Source organism: Amia ocellicauda, chromosome 5, assembly GCF_036373705.1.
Source record: "Amia ocellicauda isolate fAmiCal2 chromosome 5, fAmiCal2.hap1, whole genome shotgun sequence".
NCBI lineage: Eukaryota > Metazoa > Chordata > Actinopteri > Amiiformes > Amiidae > Amia > Amia ocellicauda.
In genome coordinates, this window is record NC_089854.1 from 36,158,791 (window position 1) to 36,180,779 (window position 21,989).

General features: G+C 41.8%; 1 protein-coding gene across 3 annotated transcripts in view; it reads right to left on the minus strand.

The window, feature by feature from the left end:
- The window catches only part of fgd6 (FYVE, RhoGEF and PH domain containing 6), a 31,694-nt gene that overhangs the window by 7,136 nt on the left and 2,569 nt on the right, over window positions 1-21,989 (minus strand). For 2 of the 3 annotated variants that reach the window (XM_066704997.1, XM_066704995.1), the window contains exons 2-13: window positions 16,567-18,817; window positions 11,152-11,284; window positions 8,968-9,035; window positions 8,833-8,863; window positions 4,978-5,129; window positions 4,712-4,868; window positions 3,827-3,914; window positions 1,340-1,390; window positions 1,166-1,224; window positions 1,014-1,085; window positions 428-496; window positions 1-84 (exon numbers count right to left, since the gene is read on the minus strand). In XM_066704997.1, coding sequence (XP_066561094.1) covers window positions 1-84; window positions 428-496; window positions 1,014-1,085; window positions 1,166-1,224; window positions 1,340-1,390; window positions 3,827-3,914; window positions 4,712-4,868; window positions 4,978-5,129; window positions 8,833-8,863; window positions 8,968-9,035; window positions 11,152-11,284; window positions 16,567-18,817 — 3,215 coding nt within the window. The remainder of the gene's footprint in view (window positions 85-427; window positions 497-1,013; window positions 1,086-1,165; window positions 1,225-1,339; window positions 1,391-3,826; window positions 3,915-4,711; window positions 4,869-4,977; window positions 5,130-8,832; window positions 8,864-8,967; window positions 9,036-11,151; window positions 11,285-16,566; window positions 18,818-21,989) is intronic. The other variant, XM_066704998.1, reaches the window with a different exon arrangement.

Below are 21,989 nucleotides of genomic sequence, written 5' to 3' on the forward strand. Positions count from 1 at the left end.
CTTCATTCCTGCCAGAGAGAGCATGCTGTTTAGCTTATGCATTCCGGACTGCACAGGGGTGGTGTACAGCAGGGTGTCATTAAACTGACATGAGGCAGAGGGGGGAGGAAATATCAGATGTGTTAGAGTTTGATCAGGACAAGAGAAAGGAGCACAGGGGGCTGAGCAGTGATTTCAACCCTACACTTGTCTCACAAATGCATCTAACCCACTGATCACACTACATAAACTGCAGAATACCCACGTACCCTCTTGCAAATGGGAAAAATCAGGCCCTAAACCCAGAACACATTTATGGCTGATCCCCACCAGCAACATTGAAGCTGTGAAGTCAGAGGTGCTCGTTGATCTTCTGTGATTTAAAAAAACCCAACAAACACTTAAATTTTAACAACACTGTCTCCTGAGAGTTGCTTTTGGATCTTACCAGGAAGAACATCCTGGGCTGCATGACCTTCCGAGACAGCTTCATCAGAGTCCCCTCTTTCAGGAAAACCTGGACAAAGCAGAGCGCAGGCACCAGTGAGAACAGCACCATAGAAAAAGGCAGAAAAGGTAAGGGATTGGACGATACTGGGCACCTGCTAGATGTGCGATCCGACAGGTTAAAAAGCCTGCTGCTCTTTTGTTGACTGTTCTACAGAGCAAACTTAATAAGGAAAACCTTACATATGCAAATAGGATACACAGTTACACTCATTCTTCACAAACCATACATCTGTGACTGTAACCCACAGTGAAGTGTAAAATTTAACCACCATAACAATTTGTAGTATTAAGTTCTGTGGCAATAACAATAAACGAGCAGTTGCACATTATACTCGCTCTCTGGATCCTTGTACATACAGCTGAGTTATATCCTGTCACCATGCTGTTAATAAAATGTTTATAGGTTCTTGTAAACCTTTTTAGTGCCCTTGCTTAAAGTCATCAGCCAAATGAGTAAATGGCAGCAATAAAATCGAGGGAGCAGGGATCATAAATTCTAACCGCATCTCCGACACTGCGCTTACCCGGCCTGGCTGGACAATCTCATGATGCCCGTTTAGACTGTACTGGATCTGCATGAGCTTCTGGAAGTTATCCTGCGAGGGGAAAGGGAGGATTAGCGAGAGAAAGGGAACGCAGGGAGAAGGAACGTCACTCTCAGGCTGCAGAGACTCACCCCTTGTTTCATGATGTCATTCGCATGGTTTGCCACCTCGATGACGATGCTGAGAGCCGCTGCAGACAGACACACGATGCAACAGTTGTCATTAACTTCAACTCTGTACTTAAAATAGGTGCATGGCAAAACAGCACAAGAGGTGAAGCCGTGCAGATGTTTTCTGTTTTTTACCTTGTGTATCTTTGTAGTCTGAGGAATCTTCATGGAGGTTCTTCAAATAATCTGCAAAAGAAGATGCAATTTTACTGTTCAAAATGGGATACTAATCAAAAGGTTGCCCAATTTTCTACACTTGTGTATATATTTTTTCCCAGAGATAGTCAATTTTCTGATTCAACACAATCCTTTAGAAATTTGAAAAAATGTAAGTTTATTGCAAAATATGACTTATGTTTAACCATTTTAAGTTTGATTTTAGTTTAACGGAATGGCTGTTTCAGGCGTTTTTCATTCTTTATGGCATTCAAGCATTTGACAGATTTGGGACAGGTGGAAACAAGTCAGAAATTTGTGATTTTCAGATAAAAATAAATAAAACATCCCTTTCTTACAAATTATTATAGTTAATTAATTTGAGACAGAGTCTGGAGCTAGCTGGAATGGAGCAGTTCAAACATTTTGCTGCTCCAAATCTCTGGGGAGAATAAATAAGGTGCGAGGACCAAAATAATCAATCGAACTTGAGTAGAAACAGGCTTCTCACAGACGCCATTACACCACAGACACTCCAACAACATGAATTCCTAAATGAAGCAACTGGTAACAGAGAGCTTGTTTTTACTGAGTGTGGAGTCCTCTGCACAGGCACTCCTGAGAGCCCATGCAAACAGATGCGCTGACCAAGTATGTGCAAGACGTACATTCTGACCTACTATCCTTTCCGAAATCACATTCAACTGCAGTTGCTTTATCACTCCACTAGATGGTAGTACTGCCACTAAAAGCAATGCAATCTGGAGAGGTGATGCACACAATCAGTTATTTCCAAACAACTAAACCTTCCACAGACATTGGCACTAAATTACCAGGATATATTGCACCATGGTTTCAAAATCTTCACTTTGATGGCTTCCTGGGAAAAAATCAATGATCATTTTTATTTCTCTATAATCTGATATGTGGAAGTCTACTTCAACAAAAACCTTATTAACTCCTTGAAAGTGTAGAAAATGCAACATTGCAAAAAAAAAAAAAAAAAAAAAAATCCAGTCACAAAATCTGTTTTTCTAACAACCTCTTCAATTCACTCTTTGCAGATCTTTCTAAACATCGGCCTACTATTTATAGATTTTAAGCACTTGAGTGATGTGAAGTCTCATTAATTGCACAATTTCTAAATGTGAATGAGAAAAATGTATTCACACAAAAATGACCCGTTACATGTCACAGTTGCAACATTGTAAGCATACATAGAAGAACGGAGTAAAATTATGAAAAGATATAGGAAATCACTGAGCTTTGATTGGCCAGCTAAACACACCCAAGGTTTCATCAACATCTCCCGATATGTCACAAGAAACACACACACACAGCCAGTACTCAGTGTTATCAACAGCACGCGGCTATCAGGGGGGCAGGGCAGAGATATCTGCAGGTCATGGAAGACTGCCCTGAGAGACGCATTGGATAAACTGATTGGATGCAAAGGTGCAAAAATCCTGACATGGATGCCAGAATTATTCAGAAAAACCAAGAACACACGGCTGTCCAGCCAATCCAAATTCAGGGGACCGAGGGATGTAGATCCCCTTTCCCGACCCTAGGATCGCTCCTTTGTTGCTGCTGTTCCTTTTTTTGATGTAAACTCCATGTACCTTTAAACAAGGAATGCGAGAGAGAGTTGCTAGCTGTGCTTGTCTAAAATAACCATACAGTAAAAAATAAAATTAAAAGACATGTTCTTTGTCCTACAAGTGCCTGGTAAAAACCGTGTCGTAATGTACCTTTCCAATTCCTCTGCCAAACAACCAGCTGCCAGCTAGACAGTTTACATATCAATGTCTGCATCAGAAGTGAGGTAGAGTAGGGGCAGCTCTTTGCTCTGCTCTGCAGGGGCAGACAGACATGCTGTAAATAAGACTGCATTCTCATGGGATAGGACTTATTTAACCACTGCAATCTGAGCTCCAGACTGATGTCACATCTGGTCACTTCCCACTGCCTCCTTGCCTCTGCAGTTCCACCCACATCTGGAATTTAATGTCCAGCTTTTAAAATGCAGCTCAGATTGGGCACATTTGTTTGTTTCCCCCCACAAAGCTGACACTGCATATAACAAAATGCCTTTTTTTTTTTTTAACCACACATTCCTGACTCTGATCCAATATTTTTCTTGATTAGGTGGTTGGGGCTAATTTCATTTGTCGGAATTCCTGGGGAAGAGCTAAAAATATACAACCAATCTCTTTATAGGTTTTTTAGTTGTGTTTAATCCACAGATATTTATTTCCAAACACTGACAGCTACCAAGGAAGAGAAGTTAAAAGATCCTGAAAAATAAATACATTTGTGTTTGTTTTGTTATGCAAGGACCACCTCAGGGAATTTTATTAGCCCCATTTACACCTTTCTGAGCAACAGTTATTTCCACTACAGTAGTCAGGCCTGATAGTAAGGGAGTATGCTGTGTGCCAGTCCTTGCCCCTCAGCTATTTTCACCTGTGAGCAGCAGCTGGTACTGTGGGATTCTCTGCACCGGCTTGAGCAGGTAGTGTTTGAGGGCCAGGTTGGCGCACCGGGGACTCATCTGAAAACAAGAGATCAGGAAGAATTAGGGCCTGTTCAACTCAAACCAAAAAAACCACGCACCCATCATGAGAATTGCTAATCTGAGCACTCTTTCCATGTGTTTGTTTTTTAAATACCCACAAAGCAGCTGACAGATCTGATTCAAACAAAACCACTGAAATGTAAAACAAACACGCAAATTAATTATCTTGGACAATTTTACCCTGGTAACATTTCCAATAGCATGCTTGTACGTTTATCAGAGTTGCATAGTCTTAAAGTGGTTCAACATGCCTTTGCTGTGGCTCACTACAATGAACAATCAACTCTAGTCAGCCACAGTGAGCATGCCTTAAAAATATTGATTGTAACGTATCTTTGTATTCCCAGGGTCCAGTGAAGCAAGACACATTGAAGATGTGTTGAATCCATAGGAAACCACTGTCAAACTGGGGTAAAACTAAAGTACATCCATGTCAAAGCTGCAAAAATCATATGGGAAATTTACAAGGCTAAACTTGCATGTAACAGGAATGGAATGAATCCCATTCCCTGTTGTTCTGGATCCCCTTATTAATAAAACTAAAGGAAAAGGCAAAATCACTACAGCGTTTAGCAGTCCCATATGGTCCAGTACACTGCCTGTGTGCAGGAGGGATGTGAAGGGGGCCATTGCTGAAGAAAATCCGTCAACACACCCCAGCCACGCTGTTTCCATCAGCCCCACCTCTCGCCGCAGTGCCACACACACACACACCAGACTATACAGTGGCAACACCGAAGCCACCAGCTGGCTACCTTGCTCACAGCACTCACCTCGAACTCCCTCACCACACCGGCGAAGCCTGGGTTCCTCTTGCACTGCTCATCCAGCAGAGCAATGCTCTTATCGAATTCCTTGATGTAGGTGGAGTACATCTTGAGGTAGGGACCCTTCTTCACAAAGATATCCGCTATCCTCTGATGGTCGTTCCTGCAAAGGCCCAAAGAGTGAAATCCCAAGTTAAATTTATAATTAAATAAAATTACTTCATAATAACTGCTTTTCATAGTGTTGACGAGTCTTTTTTCTTTTCCAGTACCAGTGAGCCACTCTCTCTTCCAGCTCACGCAGAAGGTCTCTGTTGAGCTCGTAGAGTTGAGGCAGGTAATACAGAATCTGGTTTAAAGTGCGTTCCTCAATCACTGGCTTCCCACTCTGCCTGGAGGCCTTCGCTACTGCATCTCGGAAATCCTACAGACAGGGAGGCATGGAGACAGGGAGTCACGGTGAGACAGTGGGAGAGACATGGGTGAGTTTGAAAATGCATGGCAAATTTCAGGACATTTTAAGGTCAAATTTCTGTCTATGTAACAGAAATTAGAATGTGCTTTAAATAACGTCAGGAAAATGAAGATGGTGATGACAGCATTCGTATGAAAGAGGAAATCAGATTAAGAATATTCCACAGTCTGAAAGCAGTTCATAAAAATAAAAAATAAAAGTGGGCAGAAAACCAGGCAAACTATTGCGTTACATCCTTAAACAGTAGGAAATTATTAAGAAATTCAAAACATGACTAGTATGAATACACGTATTGCCCAACTTATACAAGATAGTCAGATCAGGGAAAAACTAATCTCAGCTGACTGCAAAGCGTCATTCAGAATAGATGTGTACAAACCATGGAGCTGTAAAAGTCTCTTTACCACACTGCAATAATAAACCACAGCCTCAACCCACAGAGCAGTTGGCGTGTGACACAAATGAATGTGTGACGCTTCTTTCAAGACGGAGGAAGATCAGAGGGCATAAAACTATCCACTGTGCTTATTCCTTAATGAGTCCATTTGATGCTACCTTTTTAAGTAAGTCAGTCTTTCAGATGCTATAAACATGATCACACAGGAGTCAAAAGGCCTTATGTTGTGTGCCAGGATGAATGAACAAGGTCTGCAAAAGAAAGCCTGGGTCAGGTATCTCCATGTCCCTCCAGAAGAGGCAGCTGAAGATATCAGATTTCTCACGGGCCTCGCCGAAGACAATTCATCACTAATCCCACTAATCCAAGACACAAGGTACAATACTACTCAAGACAAAGCAAGGTGCATTTTCTAGGCCTCAGCCAAACCAAAGACATTTATAAAAATAACTGTCCAGAAGGCCAACAATTCAATTATATGGTTGGTTACCTAGATTTGTATACAAAAAAGGGGGGGTTGATTATTAAGATATTTATCAGACTACTTTACCCACGGTTTAGTCTACAACATCAGAAGATTCAACACCGCCTGACAGTGAACTAAAATCAAGGTAGAAAGAAAGGGTAGACTGGGCTACAGCTGTAATCTAAATGGAGGCGTTTTAAATCAAATGGATTAGGCCTACAGGTTTATAAACAGATAAAAATAAAATTCCTTATGCAGGAATTGTTGAGAAATGTGTTAATGCAGTACCTCTGCAGATTCATTGCATTTGCTCAATACTCCCCTGACCAACAGAGCTCATGTGCAATAAACAATATGAATAAGGCCAGCAGAAATCAACACCAATGGCAGCTTCAACACACAACTGATTCAAGCACATTGGTCTCATGTATGTTACTACAGAAGACAGCTTTGAAGGTTCCAGAGATTGCGACAGCATAAACCTTTAGAAGTGAAATAAGACTGGGCTGAAAGGAATAGCAGCCTCCACGCCATTTCTGCTACTACCACTTCCCTTCTTTTACCCAGAGGGAACCTGCTCCTGTTCTTAAACAGACATAACGGACAGACTAGGGAGGCAACAAGGAGGCTCACACAGAGTGCTCATCTGCTCACAGCCCTTTGCACCACCTCAGTGCCACTCTAACTAGCTGTGATCACACACAAATGACTCAATTAAATAGTATGAATAAAGAGGTGTTTGGACTTCCCCCACTCTCACAATGCCAGGGAAACAAAAATAGCCACTGGTTGTGACCATGACAGTCAACGTCAGGGCGCTAGTCATGTGGCGAAATTGGTAGGCTCTTGCCTTTTCATTAAGCATTGTGTTCGGGTACATCTTTTCCATCCTGAAATTAATGTCAACTTAAGCAACTTGTCTTGCTAAATAACTTCCTGATTATAAATGTCACAGTTTATAAACTACATGCATAAGTTAGCCAGTGACCAATGGTTATAATAAAGTGTTTTACCCATAAATGCTAACTGAGCAGCTAAAACCAGACAACATTGTACTGGTTCTTTACATTCCTTACACAATCCAAAGCCGAGAACTCTGAAAATAACAGTGGCGCTATAATACTCAAACTATAAACGTTTAGCACCTGTCAGCAACAGAAAGACAGACAGGGGGCAGGGCTACTGTGACATCTCCCAGCTGTTCACTAGAGTATATGAAGGGAGTTGAGTTACTGAAGGGCAAAGAGAATAGACAAGAAAAAAAAAAATGCAATCACAGCGATACACTATCACTGAAGACTCCAAAATAGCATTAGGTATATGAAAAGGATAACAAAACAATCAGCATGAGTGCAGTCTTGAGTCTCTTAAAGTATAATTAAGCAGAGCAGCCTTCCTGTGTGTAATTATTATTTACGTTCCACTCAGCACAAATATTGAGCAAGCAGGGAAACGGGTGTCCGGATAATTCCCCCTCTGCACTATCATGCAGTTTCTTCAGCTCGCTAACATCTACACTGCAGTGAGGAAGCAGCTGGCATTAAACAAGTTAACACTTTCAATATCAACATTTTACACCCAGCTGAAAGACGTCAGACTTCAGTGGAGGTACATACAAGCCGAAGTGCTTTGCCACTTCAACCAAGCACCAACAGCATGCTGAGCAGCTGCCTACATGTGCTCCCCATGAAGAATGCAATGTTCATGTCTCGCTTAAGGTGCCCACTACAGAGTTTATTTGCAAGTCTGTAAATATTTCGGTTTGAGTCTTGTAGCCCGAGCATGAAAGCCAGCAACAGGTGGCTTGTGAGCTGCTGATGCACAAGCCAGCAAAGTTTTTTTTTTAATTACTAAATTAGGGGCTTAGTATTTTGGATTTCCCCTGCTGCAGCTGAGGAATGCAGATTTATCAGGTTCACCTTGGGTTTGAATGCTTGACTGCAAGCCACTCATTTGAATTCACACGCCACAAATAGAACAAAGCTGCGCACAGAGCGTCCCACGGGACTGTAGATATGGTTCACGAAAACTCCACTGAGCAGCACCACAGAGCAATCTTTATTTATTGTTATTTATAACTGTAGCCCGTGTTAATTAACTTGGACATTTGGGGCGAAGTAAAAAGTTGTGGTGGTTCTTAACACCCCTCTCCTCAAAGTGAACTTTAAATAATAAAATAATGATACAACAACACAACAGAAAAGCACCGACTGAAGACTCCTCCCACACATCTGTCATGAAGCTGAAACTCATTATAATTTCGCCACACCTGTCAGGTCTCTGGAGTGAAGACATCCACACCACTCACAGCAGGATCCTTCATAGCTCTGTGGCTCCTGGTCATGTTATCGTTTTGAGTGCCCCCCCATAAAAGGCAAGGAACTGCACTATAACTGAAACTATGCGTGTCCAGGTGGAGTCCTAACTTTTCATCCGCAAGCGATTCTTCTACTTTCATTTTCTCGTGAATCACTCCAGGAGCTACACAGATATTGACCTTGCAGGACTATTTTGCCACAGTGCATTAGGAACGCACACATCTTTCCTACTTCACTATCTATGCCCAAACAAAAGACGAACATCTTGTACTTCTGCACCAATGTTTAATAGGAGTAACTAGGACAATTTTATGAGGGGAAACATGAGGATACTAACGTCTCTATCATTTGCATTTTTCTTCCTACCTCAGCATATGCACAGCCTATTCTCTGCTGTGGAATAGCTAGGAGACGGGCCTGGTCGAATTAACTTGCACACACAGGGTATACAAATACAAAAAGGGTACTTACAATATGAAGGAGCTTCAGCACATCCACAAATCTGTTTGAGAGAAAAACAGATCAGGGGTTGGGTTTGACCAAGATATAGGTTATGAAGTGATACATAGCCACTGCCTGGCCTGTCTTAAATCAGCCCACACTCACACTTTCTCAGAGCTCATGATCTCCCTGGCGATGTGGACCACCTTTGTCCTCTTGGCTCCCAGCTCGTGCTGCAACGTAGAAAGACAATGAAACGGTGACCTGGCTGTCTGCATGGGCACCCCATGGCCCAACACAACCTTTCAATCCCAGAGGCAGATTGACAGGAGGCAGCTGAGCCCCAGGTCTAAAGGGTTGAAGAGTCTCGTTCAGCCGTCCAGCGAGCTGTCGAGTGAGCTCATGTCTCTTGTGATTTTCTGTCACAGCATTTCTTATTTCTTTAACATGCCTACTGTGTATCACATTTCTCCGGTTATCCTTCAGCTCAGAGTATTGCTCATGGTAATTTTTCTTACTTGGTTAGATGACAAAATGCTATACCAAGAGGAAGAACTCCTTTCAAATTAAACAATTTGACTAGAGAGATCTTAAGCTTCAACTACGACTAATGCCCATATTCATAAAACTTTTCAAAAACAAACAATAAAACCTCAAATTAAATTGTCAACATAAATTAATAAAGTTTTACATGGCACCTCCCCACTTTGTGTGCGTCAGGAACAACAGGAGTTACTTAAAGTGACAGTGGACAATAATATGGACCCAAGAACAAAAAATAAAAAGCACCTCGTTTACACATTTGCACAGGAGGAGCATTTGGTTAAACAATCTTCAGAAGGCAGAGAATCACCTTCTTAATGCTGAACTGAAATGCATTTTCGGTAATAGTCTTCACTATGTGACAATCTGTGAATATGAGCACCACTGTGCCTTAAATTAGGTAATCCATTACTACCATCTTAAAAGTGTATGTTATTCATTATCATTATATAAAATATGATTATAAAATGTTTCATTGGCTGTGTGGCTCTGGTATTCAGAAGGTGCTGCACTTATCTATCTGGCCCTTGGGGAGCGGGCACCTGAACTGAACTCTGTGTATTCTTTCCTTTCTCCTCTCTCAATATTGCACGTCTCCAACTAGGCCCCATCAGGAAAGTAAATACCAGCCACATGCAATATTTAGTAATTTCTCAAAAAGTAAAAAGAAAAAGACCATCCAGGATACACATCTGAAATACTCCAATTATAAGACGTCTGTTTGGATCATCTTTCGTGGAACAGAAAAGCCAAAAAATGAAGAGGCAATCCTATCGTTATCCAGTCATTACAATGCCAGCATTGTCGATCTCCAAAAAAAAGCTTTGACACAAGAGCTTCATGACACAATTCTCTGGCGCATTCACAGGCACTATCTGGTGCCAGCAATGGGATCTCAAGCTGACAAACTGAAGGAGGGAGAAAATAACAACCAAAGAAAACACAAGAGGCCTATTCATCATGTTTCTACTGCCTTCTCAGTCACTTTTAGACATGTAAGAAGCCATAATCCATTCACTTATTCAAATGTAAAATTGGAAAGATACACAGCTATATATTCTATATAAAAAAACAAAAAAACAAGTTTGTCCTTTACAATGAGTTACAGTCATGAACCTAAAAAGAAAATTAGAAGGGCTTGTTCTGCTAAGAACAAGATCACTTGTATTACCAAAGAACAATTATTTGCACTGGGGTCCCACCAATCTAATGAGGGGGCAGTGACCCAAAAATAAGGAGTATCTTTTCTTGGATGATGCCCAGTTTCTCACTCAGTGGTCCAGAAACTCAATTCCAGCAGAAGAACTGTATGCTAGTTAGTTACTGGTTGATTTGGAAGCCAGACAATTCCAGCTAATGACCACAACCAGTAAGCCACTGACTTACCATCTCATCACTAAAAGTCTCCCTTCACATTGTTTAATCCCTTCTTTAGACCTTTTAAAAGAACATTGTAGATGCTGAATTGATCAAATAACCAGGTTTTAATTAACCAAGAGCTGCAGCTGGAAGGAGAACCAGAAGACCCTGCCACCACACCATGAAAACTGTCCGTCAGCTCTCATTTGTGCATGCGACCCCTGAATATGAGGTCAGCCAGTTTAAGGATTAAAAAAAGGAAGCTGCAAAGGAGATGCTTAGCGCATGAGGAAGTCAGACGAATCAAAGAATAAAATAAAAAGCTCTCGATAGCTATTTATGGCACTATAATATAATTCACCAGGATTTCCACCTCCTCCAAATGATTCCCTCCCCCAGATTCAGAGCCAAAAGAAGGAAAGTTTAAGAGTGCCAATAGGCAAGCACCTGTCTATCTCCTGACGCATCCAGCTCTCCTTTGCTGGAGGCCGAGCTGTTGTCATCTTCATCAGAGCTGTTTGCCATTTCCTCTTCCTCCGAGTGGTCATTCTCCAGCCTGGGGTCCCCGTCCAGCGTGGGCCTGAAAGAAAAACAGGAAAGCCTGGTCACTCACTTCCCCGAGGAAACGAGCTGGCGCAGTCACAGAGCCACACCGCAGAGGGAGAGAAAGTCACAGCCCCGCACATCCACCCTCCACAACACTGTTAGAGCTGAAAGTTTATTCCAACTGTTTTAAAATTAATATTACTTTTTGATTTTTAACACGAAAACTGCAATTATGTACTAGCATGCAATAAACTGAACTACACCTAGACGTTAACCATATTCTGAAAGTGTTTCTGCAGTGCACATTCATGCACTTAGTTTTGCACTATTTTGCAACAGACAGATAGCCGTTTCACAAATGTCTGCTACCGTGGATCCAGACCTTTCTTCTTCACTTCCTGTTTTGTTAAGTGACCGACAGCAGATGTACAATTGGCTAACTAAAGACTGGAATGGCTCAAACAATACAATAGTGTATGCAAATAAATTTAAAAATTATATTCCGTGTTTTTCTGATCTGAATCAGTACCAAGTACACCTATTAATATTTTAGTCTAGCTTCCTGCGTTTTGACTGATGTGGTTCTTGTACTTTGTTAAAAAAAAAAGGTATATATAAGGTAATGTATACATCACACACCTGAAGTTATGAGCACCTGTGAAGTATGTTTATTAGTAGCTTGTCTGTGTTCACCGAGCAGAACAATTAAAAGTGTGTATGAACAGAATCACAGTCTCATCTCAAGTTACATGAATCAAGGTTTATTATATATCAGCGGTCAACAGGAAACCCTGGCTGAAAAAAAAAGATTTGACATTTTAAACAGAAGATGCAAAACTGAACCAAGGAAACCACGTCCCACGGCAGTCTGCTTAAACCGTCCACAGATCTTTACAAACGCAAAGCTCCTCTGTAAGCTTCCCCAGGTTTCCTGCAATTACTTCTGGCTAGACAGGGCCAAAGTCAGGCCCATTGGCATTTTAATGCTATGAAAAATTCACTATTTTGCATTTCTGTTGGTATTTACATACATGTCCTAACATAAAAGCACTTACATTTGAATTTTAAATCAAATGAAAGGTTAAAAAATATTCCAAGTGCATCTGAAATATTATTCAATAATTTGCAAAGGCTAGATTCACCATATGCAAAACACACCTCTGTCAGTTGCATTGCGTAAGCTAACTGACGTAACCAATCAGAATAGGGGCGCATTTTTGCGACCACAACACAAAGGTTAAGACCAAAAACTTGTGACCGTAACGAGAAATGGACCGGGTTGGAGGTTGAAAATAACAGTGGCAGCAATTGTGAGTGTTATTGATGAACCAACAGTTTGGCGTATGTAATGCTAACTATTGTCACACACGTCAGATGTTACATATCAAAACGTCTGATGAATCGATAATGGGATTTGGTTTTCAGATCTAAAAGGAACTTACCCGCCCGAACTTGAAAAGAAAGTAGTTAGCTAAAGTGTAGTGTGTGTTTGTATGTACACGTGCAGGTACAAGACTTGAGTATAAAAGTTGATAATGGGCTTGGGAGGCAGCCAGGGTTGATTCCATGCAGTCTGACACAGGCACACCAAGGAGGCAGGTCTTAGATCTGTCTGGAGGCTACTGGAAGTGCAGACACCGCCTTCTTGAAAGCACAAAAGATTAGGCCTACCCGTCAGCACCACCTTCATGGAAACTAGGGCCCATCTGATAGACATGAGGCATGTAGAGCTCCACATGGCATGAGCTGCAGGCAAACTTAATATGAGGAAATGCTTAAAGATACAGTGCCTTTTCACGGGTGCCTGTAGTGTGCCTTCCCGACATGCCGGAGAGGCATCTGCTAACAAGAAGCGTCTCAAGGCAGAAGCCCAGATCTCAAATATTTTTCATAATTACATTTTTGTTGTTGTTCTTGTTTTGGTTTTAATTAACATACTGGACAGCTCTGATGAAACAAGCTTCCGGTATGAGTACTAAAATTTAAGATATGTAAGATGAGTGAGGCGTGTGGTATTTAGGGGGTTTTCAGTCAAAAGCACCACGTTGAGGCTCAATGTGTCATGTGTGCCTGTACTGCCTTTGCTAGGAACCGCGTCCTTGGCATGTGTTCTTCTCTGGCATCCCATTCAATAACCTGCACTGACGAACAATTTGGAACCCCTTTTGTGAAACAGCTCACGACTCAATTGTTACTCAAACCTGGGAATAATAATTAGAGAGGAAAAAAACTTGGCCCATTCTTTGAGCGGTTGAGAAATTTCTTGGAAGTAAAAGATTGTTGCCCTGCAGCTAGGCTACCTAGGTTTTAACACAGCCCACACACTGCACTGAGTACATCTTTGATCTACAGAGTAAAAATAGCAATTGGATTTCCCATTGAAGGTCCCTGTGAGGAACCTCAGTCAGGCTTCCATTTACTGAGTAGACCTGGTGACAATCTCAAAACAATATTAAAATACTATCAATTCCATCGTATAAGCAACTTGTAAAGGAGTTCTCTCATGCACTACTTCCACCTTCCCAAGCATACGTATCTGGCAACACACACACACTTTCCCAGCATGCATTGCTCTCCTTCCCTCCTGTACCCCCAACACCACTTTTGCAGCAGCAACTCGTCTAATTCCATCTAGTGGGTGGGTTCTGATGACCACGTCCTCATGGCCGGGTCATTTTTCCCTTAGTCAAGAGAGTCTAGGCCAAAATAAACTATTCACCTTTTACGCACTTCTATTGGGGTTGTCCAAACTCCTGAAACACTTAAGTGTGACCTCTTAAACCCCTTTGAGGTATAAACAGCAGCAGCCATTGGTTAAGCTTACAAAAGTTGCCAAGATTTAAGAATTGAACAGAAGAATCAGACACTTTAATTATACGCTCCTAACAACACATGAGGGCATTTAAAACAATTTCAGCTGCAACAGTTGACCTTTATTGTATAGGACAACACTGGGACCCAATCAATGTACTGCTTAAGGGGTCTCTTGGACAGCAGCCTATTTTCCAGCCCACCTGCAAACTGATAAGTCACAGCACACAAGCTCCAGCAGCTCCAGAGGTGGACACTGAGCAGGCCGAAGGAAAACCCCTTCGAAAAATCACACCAAAGGCTTATTTCCCCGACCCGTCAAGCTCACCGCTCCAACACTTCCTGTCTTTCCACTGAAAATAACCCACAGGAAAAGGCAGCCCAGCAGCTGTATGAATGCCTCTTTCATCGTCCTCAGTCCCAATGTGATCTTTCAGCTAAATGTACTATTCCAGTGCAGGCCAGAGCGAGTCCCACTTTTAGTGCAGTATGAATCCAGGCCAGAGGAGCTTTTGCTTTAACCCCCTTTTAAGGCTAGCATTAGGAAGTTTTTTTTTTGTGGCAAAGCACTGAATTTACTTTTCATTGGGAATATGCATTACCACCTAACTGTGCATCTTCTGAACATCAAAATCCACAAAGGTCTCTACTGCCCCCCACAATAAAAATCCCTCATGTAGTCTCCCCAGTTGTCAAAATAAATTGAGAAGAAATGAATGACAGACAATGCAAGGCACAGTGACGTGAGTGTGGCCCACATAGCAACTCTACACTTCAGAAAGATAACAGACTACAAGAGATAAAGAGGTAAGACAGAACAAAAAACAGAACAAGAGACAACACCAAGTCAGATAGAAGGAGGAAATGCACTGGCCTGCATGGGGCAACAAGGTGAAATAGTTTTGCTCAGCAGTGATCATTAGATATATGAACAAAGGAGAGATTTAAAGTCGAAACAGAGCGAAGTGTTCAACTACTTGTCTGATAATATTGTTAGGAAAGTTTAAGTTGAATACGTGGCTTTTTCCTGCATACACATGTTTTTGATACTAAAGCGTGTATATTAAAAAAAAAAAAAGTTATTGCATGTTACAAAACTGTACACAGGGGAGTTCTTTCAAGGGTGATAGTGATATACATGTAGCACAGTCTTGTGTCTTGAAAGACAAAACTACAAAAAAACAAACAAAAAAAAACCTGTTGCATGCATATGACAGTCACTTAAGACTTCAGATTATACCTATAGACCACTCAGCTTCTCTTTTAGCTTAATTGTATCCTTGGATAAAGTAGTTTTACTAAATAATATTAATATTCACAATATGTACTAAAGCCTAGAACTAAAACAATGGAACAAAATAAAATGCATCTGTAATGTGGCTTTTAAAATCAAAATGTTCACCAATTATACTACAGTGAATAAGATCATTCTAGAAATTCCTCCTATCACCTGACTTCAAAACACTAACAAACTCCTACGCCAAGATTCCTCTTTCCTGTAAACCTGCCCTGGGGGGGACAAAGAGTACACAAAGCCATAAGTCATTTATTACTGCCGCCTGCAGAACATTATGCATATGTTCAGTGCAGGTCAGAGACAGGCCTGCTACAAGGTGTGCTCCCGAGAGGCACCGTCTCAAATGGGTCGCTGTACACACCACGCCCATTTGTTCATTAGGAGCTGTACTCTTTCAAAGGCCAAGTTCAGAGACAAGCAAGCAAGATATGACTAAGCTTACACTGATGAATGCAGCAATTTACTTAAATATACTCTTCGTCACTGAGATATACTGGGCCAGATTAAAACAAATCTTACAATTTTTTCAGATGCTTTTTTTAAATATAAATATTAAATGTAACTTCTATTAAGAACAAGTCTATGAAATTAAATCAAACTTGGAATCTTTGCAGCAAACAAATTCTATATGTCAAATATTCTGAAACCAGATACTGGCAATTCAAAAGCTATAATTCTGAGAAAAACATTACATATTTTATTCCAATTTGATAGTGATATTGAAAGATTAAAAACTTATAATTTCTGAAAAAGAAAATGTAGTAAAGCTGGATAAACTAGCCGATAGACATTAAAAGAATTTTATTTTGTTCATAGCTGGAGCAAAATGCAGCAGAAGCTTCTTTAGTGTTAAGGAGACAAACACAGGAACATTTTGTATTTTAGTACTCAACCAATTATGAAATGGAGCACTACTAGATTCAGATTGAAGAATGGTAGCATTTAATGTCCTATAGGAGAGTCAATCTCATTGCCCTACATCACAAATGAAGAACACCTGAAAGCGTAAATAAACTGATCAAAATCAGCCACAATAAAGCTGAAACGCAGTGAACATCTCAATACATTAGCAATATTGTCTGGTTTCACAGACCTCCATTGGTCTAGGACTAATATACCTAAAACAGCATTGGGTAGCCATGGATAGTTCTTATTTGAGTCTGTGAAACCAGCCCCTGTGTGTTGTATTAAGCCAAGCATGCCAGTACCTCTGATATGTGCTACTCAGATCATGGGTGATGTACCTCAGGTGGGGCTCATAAGGTTCCTGAACCTCGTACAGGTCTGCCTCCGCATCTTCCACGCTCGAGGAATTGTTCCAGCTGAAAGGTGGTGATACAGAGTGGCGTAATCCAGAAGCGTTCCGGAAAGGCAAGTTCATGTACTCCGGGATTTCCTCGTAATGAGGCACATTCTCATATTCCACATCCAAGTCCGGAAATGGGAGGGACTCCTGATATAAACTTCCCTCCAGGAGGTTCTGCGAACACAAGGCCTTCAGTCCATCCACCAAGTCCGATTTGCTATTCACAGTGATTGGAGCCTCACACTGGCCATTGGCCACCTGCCCACGTGTCTTTGCCACGGGGCTGTATTGGGCGGCAGTTCTGTACTCATCCATAGGAGGATCTGCCGCTACTGTGGTGCAGTCTAGGGACTGGCTGCTTTTGGCCAGCAACCTTGGGAGCTTTCTCACAGAGAGTTTCATTTCTAGAAGCTTCCTGAAAGAACTTCTCTTCTGCCCTTCCTTGGGCAAGCTCTCTGAGCGTTCCAGGTCTGCCGATGAGAAGGACTTGGCTCTGGGTTTGCCCAGACTAAGCACTTTGGCGTGCACATTCCTGGTGCTGGCAGTTTTTAAAGAATCAGGTTTTCCAAAAAACGGCATAATGGGGCGATGTAGCCTCCATGCAGGCTTCTCCGTCGGCGGTTCCGGCTTCAAGTCCTCCTCAACAGGAACAATCTGCTCTTCCTCTTGTGGACAGTCTTGGTTAGTGGGACCAGACTCCCCCTCTCCCACACAGCGGCTCCTCTCATTCAACTCCTCTGAAAGCTCTTTCTTCAGAAGTCCAGAGGCAGGTAAGCTGTGTCTCTGTGGCTTCTTTGGGGCCACTTTTGGTGACCTTTCAGTCTGAGAGTTGATGTCTGTAGTGTGGCTTTTCTCTTCAGAAAATGCAAGAGTGTTAGCCACAGTGAGCTGCATGTTACAGGAAGCTCTGAACCGGAGATGGCTCCTGGTAGCAGGGGCATGCACAAAGCTGCTGGTCCTCTCTGCATCCTCACTTTCAGACACTGCAGGGGGCTGTATCGCATCCTCCTCTTCCACCTCTCCACAATCAGCAAGATGGGACATGTTCTCCAGTACACCCACAGAGGCATCTCCACACACTTGATCTGGCTTCTCTGATTTTTTACCTGAATCTCCTCCATGGGAGAGTTCGGCATGTGCTTGGTTTTCCCCAGGGTTTCTGGAATAGGAAACGCTCTGAGTATGGATGCAAACTTTTGGAGACTTAAACGGACTGTTCTTCACAGATTTCCCATCCGTCTCCTGGTCTGTGCTTTCAGTGGTGTCCTTCACCTCAAGTTGGTTGCTTTCAATACAATCCTGCCTCACAAGTCCACATTTTCTCGACTTTCTTGGCATGGGGACCGGAAGAGGTTTCTTCGGTGCTGCTGGGCAAATTAAAGGTTCACTGTCCCTGCTGGTCTCCTCTCTGGGCTCACATCCACTCTCTGTGGAGCAGACAGGGTTTTCAGAGTGTGCAGAGATGTTTCGAGGCTGACATACACTAGACAGTGTTATTTGACTGTTAGCTTGAAGGTCTTTCACTTGCTTGTAAGCCATTGCCTGTGGTCCTTCAGGAAGTAAGCATTTCCCGGCAAATGTATCAATACTTCCAGTTGAATGCAGTTTCTGATCCGGATCAAAGGTATCTGCCTTGTCCTTCCGGGCAGTGGAGCTTTCCTGATGTTTGTGCTTGTGATAATTGTTAGTTCTGGGAACAGGAGAAAACTCTGTCCTGTCTGCTCTGCCATTCTGCCAGGTTTCCAGTTTTTCCAGCTGATCAATGACAATCTCAGTTTTTTTGGAGTTCCCAGTGTGTTGGCAGGTGTGACCACACTCTGGGATACAAGTGCATGTTGGGATGATGTAATTTGAGTTGAGCTTACAGAACTCCGTCTGTAGGCCGTTCTTAGAATTAAGCAGCCCGAGGTTTTCGGAAAGCTCGGCCTTCTCATCGGTTAAGGTTTGGGATGTGTTCTTCAAGCTGGGGGGACTCGAGTTGTGGAGCAACACACTTTTGGGAAAGCATGGTTTAGGTGCGACTGCTGGCTTGGCTTTTTTTGGTGCAGGAGCTGATTGGGAAAGAATATCCGGTTTGGGTGCAACAGGAGGGGGAGAGGGCTTCTGGGTCTGAACTAGCTTAGGTTTGGGCGCCACTGGTGGTTTCTTGATACCTAGAGGGAGGAACAAAAGAACACAGGTCAGTATAAATCAAATGATTATTCTGAAACGCAGTCCAAGTGTGCAATTCTGACAGACATGAGATTCTCCTTCCATGGGACACACAAGGCCCAACTACAGAGGAAGTCCAAATCGGTCCCATGAGCAGGAGAGTCCAACCCTTCAGACTCTCCTGGGACTATTCAAAATAATTAAATAAGAAGATCTTTAATACAATACAGGGTCTATAACTTCTAATACAATCCAGAATGCAAGTGTCTCAATCAAACTTGATAGCTTCCAGTAGCACTGTAGTCTCTGATTTGCATACAAAATGGTCATCATCTTTATTAGTGGGTTTACATAAGCATGGAACTCTGAAATCGCATTACCAAGAAAAATAAACGCAAGTAAACATAAGCAATGTTTTTCTAAAATGTATGTAAGGTACAATTTTCTGGAAAACAAAAACAGCCCACCAACATTTGACAGATTATTCTGTGCAAACTGACAAAACATATGTCCTGTGAATACCTGTTCGGACAGTGTTCTACATGTGTGTAAACTGGCCCAAACTTCTGCATCATCTGCTACTAGGCATGTCCTACCGTTTCGGAAAATGATATTTTCGAATTGGCTTTCCGCATACATTTGTTCTTAGAAAATGCCATGTCACATTAAACATACCGACTGTGATTGTCTAAGTCAGTAACAGTAAGGTTTACTTTTTTTTCCAAGGTAATATTACTGTGAATCACATTACACTGGGAAGGCTAATTAGTCATTGACTCTGACAGCTCCAGAGATCACAGATGGGTGGCCTTTGGGGTGTACAATAGGGTCCCAGTGAAACAGATGGGCTATGACAGAGAAAAGCTAAGGGGGTTACAGAAAGGTCAAACGGCCAGGCTTTGACATGACTGCAGCCAGCAATAGGCCTGGTAGAAAACGCAGAGAGCAGAGGCCTCTGAAACAGAAGCCCTCCTCAGAATGATGTGGTTTGTCCTTGTACAGCAAAACCACATGGAATGCCTTACATCTGTACAAAATGGTTTTGCTGCTCAGGTTCTGTTTGTTCGTTTTTATTTAAATTCTATATGAAATCACAGGTCAGCCTGTTGACTATAAGGCAAACAACCACACAATCTGTCTTTGTCCCACTCACTAGGAAGACGTTTGGTTACTTGTTGCCACTGTAGAATTAAATCAAAACCTATGAAGAAGGTTTTCAGGAGGGTTAACATTGAACTAGAATTACACTTTAAATCTAATTCCCTTCCCCCCAGTGTCTATTATTCCAACTTCTAAGTATCACTCCTACATTGTAATTTCCAAGACAGAAACGTATCAAGCTACACTGAGCACCAGCTCGAATGAACTATAAAGGCACATCTGAGCACTGCGGATTTGCAGGAATTTAAAGATGTCTTCTGCTGACATTTTGGTGAACAATATATTTGTATGCAATTGTATTTTTTAAATGAACCATCATTTAGATAAAGTCAATTTAATGCCAGTATAAATCATATATTTACTGGAACATACTGGTCTTTGTGGACTAGTCATTGTCACTTTCAAACACACCTTAGGTCACATTTATAGCATACAAAAAAGGGCTATTGGACACTTTTGTTCAATACATTAAATGTATATTACCAAAACCGAAAACTTTTTTTGATAATAGAAACAAAATGTTTCATACACTTTAGGAAACAATGTGGACACTTGACTCTCACACTGAAACATAGCTGGCTTTTCATATGGTTGTATAAGTGTTAATCTGCCTTAAAACAAAAATGTCAGTACGGATTATGAATTTGCAGCCTAAACTCAGTACTCATTGAAAGCAAACCAGGGATGGAGCTTTCAAATCTTCTTTCCCTTGCAGGGAACATGTGGGGTATTTCAGTAAGTTAATTTAAATGTTCCTACCTTTAGGTAAACAGTGAACATGTCTGAGAGACACAAGCTACACATCTCCTCTCCTCATCCCATGAGGTAAAGTGAAGGTCTTGCTGACAAAATAAACAGGGTGTACCTTAATCACTGCAATGAGAGGCAGTATTCTGATAATACATGCTAAATGAAAATAACTAGACTGATGCTCACTCTTTCGTGTCTGGATTTCTTCTAATCCAGGGCAATGACACCATGCAACGGGTAGCTCTGCAGCACTTGCGATGTTACACTGAAACAACTGTTCCGAGAAAAACTAAATGATCTGGAGCTACAGCCTAGGTGAAGATTACATTAAGCTAACATGCAGTTGGAAAAGACCAGATGTCGGCTTACATCAGGATGCCAAAGATCACGTCTCCAGACCTGTTGGTTTACTGGATGAAGTTATTTAGCACTGACCTACCCTTCCAAATTAAAGAAAAATCCTAGAGCTTCTATATATGATTTCTAAGCACCAGCGAGTTTTCGTTATGAACATTTGTGGACAGCAAGCAAACTCCTTTCAAAGAGATGACTAAACGTGAACATCAGTAAAATGCTGCCACCACGATTTCCCATCGCTTGTGTATGAGTGATAAGTGAATGTGGCATGTGTTGGATGTACTGAGGTCACTGGGGTGGCATTAAACCAGGTGCCATGCAGGGTCCCTTTCTGTGGGTCTGAATCTCAGGGGAGTTTTCAGAACCATTACAAATCTGGCAAAGCACTAGGTAAAGAATATAATAACGCACTGCATCATTTTTACAGTCATGTTCTCCAACACCTTGAAACTGCTACAGCTTGCTTATAAGAATGTGGTGTCCTGGCGACTGATTATTAAAGCCCCACCACACCTGTGCCAAAAGAGGAAATACATTATGAAAAGAGATTCATTTATAAATAATAAAGAAGAAGAAAGAGCATTCTTGCCTAAAATACCATTCCATGATATTCAGTGGCAACACTGTCACACAACAACATTCCAAAACTATGTCCTGGCTGAAGGGGTTACAAAACAAGATACTCCTTGTTAGTGCAAAACATCCTACTGCATTCATACTGATAAACAAACAGGTGAAATCACATTGTGACAGCTTTTGTTTTAAAAAACACAAAAGAAAACACGGAACTGACCTTGACACTTGCATGGCTTTTGCCGACGTACCACAAAATCAACTGACAAACGCAGCCTAAGGTTCAGCTGAACACCGTGTTTCAGAGCCTGACACACGACACACAGCTCCCGC